This window comes from Zootermopsis nevadensis, unplaced genomic scaffold (assembly GCF_977971745.1).
Source record: "Zootermopsis nevadensis isolate Lab colony 2312 unplaced genomic scaffold, Znev_1.0 Znev_ptg000003l, whole genome shotgun sequence".
NCBI lineage: Eukaryota > Metazoa > Arthropoda > Insecta > Blattodea > Termopsidae > Zootermopsis > Zootermopsis nevadensis.
Window position 1 is genome coordinate 4,544,434 of NW_028259135.1, and position 8,252 is coordinate 4,552,685.

At 37.4% G+C, this 8,252-nt stretch overlaps 1 protein-coding gene across 2 annotated transcripts in view; it reads left to right on the plus strand.

Moving 5' to 3' along the window:
• LOC110839570 (uncharacterized) overlaps positions 1 to 2,684 on the plus strand; it is a 37,200-nt gene extending 34,516 nt beyond the window's left edge. For both annotated transcript variants that reach the window (XM_022083912.2, XM_022083913.2), the window contains exons 13-14: positions 1,110 to 1,240; positions 1,503 to 2,684. In XM_022083912.2, the coding sequence (XP_021939604.1) occupies positions 1,110 to 1,240; positions 1,503 to 1,514 (143 nt within the window). In that variant the 3' untranslated portion in view covers positions 1,515 to 2,684. The remainder of the gene's footprint in view (positions 1 to 1,109; positions 1,241 to 1,502) is intronic.
• The last annotated feature ends 5,568 nt before the right edge of the window (positions 2,685 to 8,252 follow it).

The window sequence follows — 8,252 nt, forward strand, 5'->3', positions numbered from 1 at the left end:
AATAAATAGAGACAGACTGAAACATTAAAACATCCCAATTTACTGCCATCCCCACATTACTATCGGCACTGGTAGCAGACAAAGAGTGGCACTCTAACAGGGTTAGACTGTACATCTGTTTATTCACAATATCAATTTGCAAACAGAATTTTACTGACATGAAACACTGTGTGCTAACTCTGTAGAAACATACTGAATACTTGTGCAGATGGTCGTGAGATTGAATCCTGGTTGAGTTAAAATATATATAATATAATATATTTTTGTTTCATGCAGCCACCACATTGATTTTACATTGTACAAAGATTTACTGTACCAGAGTTATGTATTTTTCAAATATCTATAACAGTTTATCATTATATGACTCTACATTGTGGCTCCAGTGTCACTCCCACCTTGAAAGTTCTTCTGTCCACCACATTGGTATTACTGACTTTAAGAAATTAAGAAGTATGAGTTAGGGTAGCCTCCAGTGGTATAATATCCTCACCAAATTTAATAAAAATCCATATCCATGGGGCAGATGGATAGTCCTATATGCAATCATTTCATAGAAGGAATGCATAACAAATGATTTTTGAGAAACCATATCATGACATCCACTGTGTGAGGTAATGCTCATTTATTCCTGTAACTGAAGTTAACTAATAAATTCTGCCTTTTCCTCATCAACATTTTACCAGCTCAGATGGGTGCAAAAGCTGAGAATCAAACAGTAGTTCAAATTATCTGTAATGCATTTTTCAACTTTTTTAATAAAATACAGTTATGTTCTACACATTCCTGTTTAGCCATCATAGCACAGGACATGCATGTGTAAATTATCTAAAAAAAAATTAAGCTCTAGTACTTTTACCTCAAAATTTGAGCTACTGAATCAGCCACAAATAAACAAAGATAAAATAAGGGTGCATAAATTATATCTTGGTAAATTTATTTCTATGGGTAATGAACATTTCAAACATAACTGTTGCATGTAAGACCAATTTTATGGAACTCAAATGTAAAATTCTAAAAATTAACTAGACCAAATTTATTTGATGTCTATAACAAAAATTTATATTAATCTCAGAGGAGCTAGGCATTAATGCAAGAACTTGTGGTGTCAGGCGAGTTCTGTGAGCGAGCCAGATGCCAGGAGGAAATGTGTGAGAATGGAGGCCGGTGTATAGTGCTTGGTGACAAGGCTGCCTGCTACTGTCCACCCGGATTTACTGGACCCAAGTGCCAGGTCTCACAGGTTAGTTACATTGGAAACAAACACTCACTGTGGCATATGTACATTACTCAAACCCAAATTCAGCCCTCGATTTTGATTAACAAGGAATACTCCGAAGTGACATCGGACAGTAATAAACACAACACTGTAATGCCATCTGGCTGCATTATTATATATGACTGTTAAATATTATTTTTCCATCTGTATTTTTACGTTTATTACGGAGGTCCAAAGGGTGCATACATTTCTGTTTATCTCTGAATTCTGATTTCTCTTATTGCAGGGTACAGGCTAGTTTCCCAGACTGGTGGCCTGCACTCACATCACTGCCACTGGTCTGCTAGATATAGACCAGTCTATGTATCTGTCTAATCTGCATCTTGATGAGTGGACCTTTTACCTGCTACTCATGGCATCCGGTTTGAACACCACAAACACTGCAAGATATCAAGCCACCTTCCAACACTGAACATGTGACACATTCTAATTCTGTTATTTTCAGTGGTTAAAAGCGACTATTTAGATTATATATGTGCACATTCAATAAATGTGCCAAATGCACACATCAGAGTCCAGAATTCATAACAGTGCAATTTCTGCAATAACGTACTCACAGAGCAGAGCTAAGGACTTCTGCCAGTTTAAACCCTTTTGTGTTGAAGTGTCTAGTCTAACAGTAGGAAGTAATAACATATGTACAGCTGAATCCATTACTCTTTAAATGACAAAACAGAGTCAGTTTAACTACCAGGCCCTATTTGAACATGTGTCATGTTAACTGATATTTTAGTAACTTAATGATTCTGTCAACATTTGTGACATTCAGAGCAATTATGTTGCAGTCTGTTCACTGTCTGAGGTGCAACACATCCATGACCTTTCAGGAGTTCATTCTGTGACCGTGTTCAAGCAATTGGTTGTCATTATACTAACAGGTTCTTTTATTTGTTATGTTTCTGATACAGTGGCAGCAGTCAGATCTGAACCGAAAACCACTGCGATACTAAATGCATATGCCACGCAAGTAATCTAGTGGTTAGCACACAAGTGAAGCATTCAGTGATTACAGGTGGTTCCAACTATTCAGATTAATACTGAAAATGAAACAACATGTGTCAGTGTAACGACAACCAATCCCAGAATGAAAGTCTTCAAGCTTCCTCAGCTGATCAGCAGGGCAGCGCTTCAGAGCGTCAGATTTAACCCAGCTGATTGCCCAAGAAGATTTTAGTAAATCCCAAATATGTATACCAAAGATCTCCAGCAATGGAGAATGTCCGACAAAAATGCAGTATATTTTAGTCACTTGTTATAATGTCTCCATAATACATAATCTAGTTGTGCTGTGTCATAGTGAAGCCAAAGAGACTTCTCAGACAACCGATTCTTGTAACTTCACTAGAAAAGTTTCTAATGGAAAACTTCTCATATGTAAAAACATAATTAATTAAAAATTACACACTGACACCTGCCATCACTATTACTCCTTAGTTCATGTCCCTCACTCAACCTTCTTATGGGACATGTAACCATCCCTTTTCTTCCACCACACGTCACACTGCTTATTTAGTATAGTCGTAGCCTGGTTTGCTCATATGGTTACAGCTTCTTGATGTGAGATGTGTAAAGATACAGAAAGGGATTGTTGATGATGGTGTGAGGTTGTCGGTGAGCACGAGTTTCCGACTCCCCGGGAATATACGGGAATTAGAAGGTGGAGCAGGTTTCTGCACAAATGGATAACAAAGTCTTTCTGTGTTGCACTGATCGACGACACTTTATTTTTCCTTAATACACGCAGGAACGTATATATCTTAAGCACTATTCACGGAGGCAGCTAGATGGCTCGGCTGTTCCTATGTTCTTTTGTATGTTTGCTGAAGAAAATCACCCCCGCTCAACCGAAGGACCAAAACTTTTGAGAGCGCCCCGCAACCACGATCGCGCTTAAATACCCCTGCATTACGTAATTTGTCATTGAATTTGGCTTAAACGCGGCGATCTGATTCGTTCCTCCACAATGGCGGGAACGCGCCTATAAGCTGTGTTCAAAGTCAATTGGTCCATCGCAAGGATGCGATGGTCATAATGCAGTCATCACCCCGCATCTGGAAGGGATGCACACCATGTGTGGGGTGGCTTAAGTATTTTCTTTGTTGGTTTATGTTTGCCTTTTTTTCTACTCCAGGCTCCCTTGGGACAGAAAGAATGCCGAGGAGGGAGACCCGCAAGTGGCCATCTGGGCCACATTCCTTCAACTCAATGTGTTTAACAAAGCCAAAATTAAGCATTCAGTCTAATTTAGGTGAAGTAAGGCATTCCAGAAATCATGTAATTACACCTTCTTCGTTTTTCTTATAAGCCAGATCAACATGCCGAAGCCTGGTTTACCTTTCATCTCAAGGCTCGGTCCGTTCGGGAAGTGAACCACAGACCTGGACTGGCACAGACATTAATCTTCCACCTTAATATTTCTCAAATATGATCCTCATGGAATAAACCTTATTTTCAGACACCTTCTGCCACATTATAAAAACTAGGACACGCTTGCTCACGTTGTCTTCCCCTGCCCTTCCCTCTGTAACCTCTGTTATCAACTTCCACCTCCCACAACTGCAAGCTGAGCTACAACATATACAGTTGCCAGCATTATGAAAATTATATGAACGGTCTTCGGACCCTTCATACCATGAAGACGCACGGGAGAGAAGTCGCATAAACCAACAACTTTCACCTCTATTGTTGGCTGTTCATTTCTTTACTTTCCAAACGTGTATCAGTTTCATGAAGCCATCTTCAGTGTCCATACACTGCATATTTGGTTCAGTATGAAAGATAAAAGAGTACATTAAATTGTAAAAACCTATTATCAGATGACTGATTCACACAAACTTAAAAGTGAAATTGAATGTTTAATTTAAAAGAAAATATGTACATTTAAGCACCCCACATTTATTTATAGTCACCATAAATCAAGGAAAATTATTGTTCTACTTTGTATTCACTTTGCATTTATTATAATATAGTTACTGTATATTACTTTCACTTTATATTTTTACAGAAGTCAGTATTCTCACATTTAATGGCAGTCTAGATCCTGGAAATTTTCAGTCAGTTGCGTTACACTTATATTTTGTGTTATCTTCACTTCTTGTTGTAAAAAACTAGTGTAGTGAATACAAAACAACGCCCCACAATGAAGAAGCCACTAAACACACAAATCCATCATCAACCCATTGAGTACAGGGAAATTTTGAAGACCAAACTTGCCACAAGGAATGGGAGAAAAGCGACTTTCACAATAAGTGATAATAATGCATAACATACTCGTAATGTTACTGATAGAAATTTTCAAAGACCTGAACTGCTGTAAAATTAGAATACAGATTGCTGCAGCAATATTAAGTAAAAGTAATGCACAGTGATTGCAAAGTGCAAGAATAATTTTCCATTACTTGTGGTAAGTGTGGTGCTCAAATGCACATAAATACTTTTAACTCAAATATTTAACCTCAGTTGTAACGACTGTGTAATTCAGTCATCTGATAATAGGATTTTACAATATAATGTACTATTTTTATCTTTTATACTAAACCATATATGCAGTGTATGGACAATGAAGATGGCTTCATGGAAATGAAAGACACTTGGCAAGCAAAGAAATAAACAGCCAACAATAGCGGTGAAAGTTGTTGGTTTATACGACCTTTGCATTATGGTAATAACAGCTTTTGGAAATATGTTATCATCTCCTTAAAAAAAAACATCACTGTGCTTTACCCACAGCACTTTAACTTTTAGGTTAAGTTACGATCGATTATGCTATATTTATGACTACAGCTTTCAGGTGAGATCCATGTCAAATGTTGAGCATTAACCAATGTTTCAACAGACACTGCAGTTCCACTTTCAAGGTGAACCCAAAAGCCAAAATTATACACTGAACTCCAGCTGTGAAAACGTAAGGACAAGAATGGTCATGTTATAATTTGTATCTGTACCTATAATAAACGAGGAGGCAAAACTGTCACTGTGGTGGGCACACAGTGGTATGGAGAGCCACACAAACCCTAGGGCAGACGTCTTTCCCTCCCATCAAAAACAACCAGAAAGGTGTACTCTTTGAAGCATGAAGAAATTCCACATTCTATGCACTGCCTCCCTAAACATATATCAACAATACAAGCAACCATCCCAATGCTATCAATACTCTTTACATACTCACATACCATCATAATTTGTAGAACTGATGCACATACACAGAAATTAAGTAATTAACTCTGAAGTTATTACCTGCGTATAAATGGACATCACTAGAGATAACTTCATTCAGGCTGATATCATCAGAGGGCAATGACATCATGCACATACAGAAGTTTATGGGTAATGGCATCATCATCCCAACTCACAACAAAGAGCAACCATCATGTTGGTATTGCCAACTGTATGAAATTAAAAATATGATTCTGGATTAGCTTCAAATCACACGTGTCAATATCACATTTAATGAAAACCTGTCCAATTATTCTCAAGTGTAGTTTCTTGGATGCAAACTTCAAAAAACCTACTTTCACCCCAGGATGTGAGTATTTAAAATGAGAGTATAAGTCGTTCAAATTCGACAACATTTGTTCCTGTTCATGTATTTTGAAACCACTGACAAAACTGATATGTAATCTTTGTTATCAGGTGTTACTACACTCACTTCATCGCTGTTACGGAAACTTTCTTACAACTATGATGGCAACTCTGTTTAAAGTTTTGCCTGCTTTGGAATCAGGTGAAGAGATGACACCTTGATCCACATCAAGCTGCTTTGCTCTCCTAATCATGTTAGAAGCACTTGGGAAAATTTCTTGAACTTTCCAAGTATTTAAACTCTTAGGGAGAACAGTTAAAATTGTCGCATTAAAACTTCTTACAGTTGCTGAATCTTTAAATTTTTCCTTTAACTCTTTTAAAATCTGAGCATCAGGCAATGGAAACTGCATCTGAATTGACATTTTCAGGAATGTCAAGAATTCTTGTTTTCACAGCTTTATCAATTTCTTAAATTTTGCTTGTATGATACCCACCCTTCTCTTTCTGATGGGGTCACTCACCAATCAGCTGCAAACTTTCATTTAAAGATAGCATTCCAGTGATCTCGGCAAACTGTTTCATCTTGTCACTGTCATAATCTCTTCTTTTATTTGACGCATCACACTTTAGCTTTGATGTGTTCTTACACTTGTCGCACACTGTTTAACTAAGGATGCTTTTCAGTCACCAAAGAAATTGTGTTTCTTGAGTTGTTTCTGACACTATTGTCCAATTTCAATAAATGGGTTACAGCACAAAGCACTGGTGATATGAGATGTCATAATCATTGTAAATACACTTCATAAATAACATTTATAACAAAGTAAATATCTCTTACACAAAGCAGAGGACATTAGAACACGTGAATATTTCAAGTGCTCTGTAGAGATCTCTGGTAACAGAGCCTACACCACATGAAACCTTCAGATCTGCCAATGCAAGACACTGCACGACTTACACTGATCAGGTAAATAATGCAAGTCGGGCATGCCTGGACCTGTGAAACATGTACAGCTAACTGAATTCTGTTTCAGAAGATGTACTGTTTGTCGTGTGATTTAAAATAATTCTCCATAGCATATTATAAAACTTATTCAACTCTACATACAGTAATAATCTTAATAACATGTGATTGTAAAAAAATATTTTTATAATAACTTAGTTACTTACATGAACCTAAATAAATAAATGCAAGGAATTCAAAACAAACAGGTTGCTTTAAGTTCCCTCAAAAATAAAAGTGAAGTGACTCTTCACAGTAAACCGCTTCACAAAAATGAATCCCACTGCAGTCCCAACTTGATATTTTCAGATGTTTTAAACAACAGTTGCATGCACACAATATACCTTTTCTTAAGAAAAATTAATATAATGCATTCTGAGAAATAAAAGGTCAAAGGCAGTAAAATTTGGCAGGAATACTTATCTCCATTGGGACTACAATCTCACAAAAAGCCATTCCCTTCTGAGGGGGTTGAGTTGTGACCCGTTTTGATTTGACATGGAATGACTCGAATGCAAAGCATCAAAAGGGGAGAATCAGGCACCTGAAGCAGGAATTAAAGGCAGCTAAGAAAGAGATTTGTAGACTGAGAATGGAAATAGAAGTAGTAACAGGGAGCAGAGAAAGTCAGAAACTTGGATTAAACCAAAGAATTCAAAACCTACGTGCCACAGGTTCTCTGTTGATGATGCACTTCAAGTTCAACTGAACAACAGATTCAGTGTGCTGGAAACAGACACATTGGATATTGGTCAGCAAAGCCCATTTATGTTGAAGCATAAGCGCAAAGAAGCATAATCATCTGCAGGGAAGACAGAAAGTAAAAGAAAGATCTTATTGCTGCAAAGCAGTCATGTGACGGCAAATAAGTTTGATGTTTGGTTTATTTAATGATGCTTTGGCAACTGCAAGGATTATGCAGCACCAAATGAAAAATTGCAGTTTAATTATGAATAGTGAGTTTGGAAGCTTGTGCAGACTTTATGCAGTAACACCCCAGATGTCTGCTCTGTATGCCCATTATTGCTGCATTCATAGTGTAGGGCATATGACGACCAGTTCAATCCTGTGAGCAAAGGAACTGGGTAGAGCAAGTTCAAAAATGTAGTGTAACAATCCTGGTACATTCGTTAGGATCACATAGTAGCCACATGGTTTTTCCCCTCCCACACCATCCTCAATTTATTTTCCAGGCAAAAAATTAATAGTATCACATAGCAAGTTTAAAATCTGTCTCAACTGAACCAAATTCTCATTAAGTTCAAGAACTAGTTGCACAACCCCAGCTGTAGTTTACATAATTAAAAATTACTTATTCTTGAAGTAACGCCAATCACTGGACCAGTGATTGAGGTTAGCACCTCTCCCTCAGGTTAACCTGAGGATGGAAGTAGATCCAGCATCCAAAACATAGTGTTCATTTCAAAAACACACACGATGGACACAGTC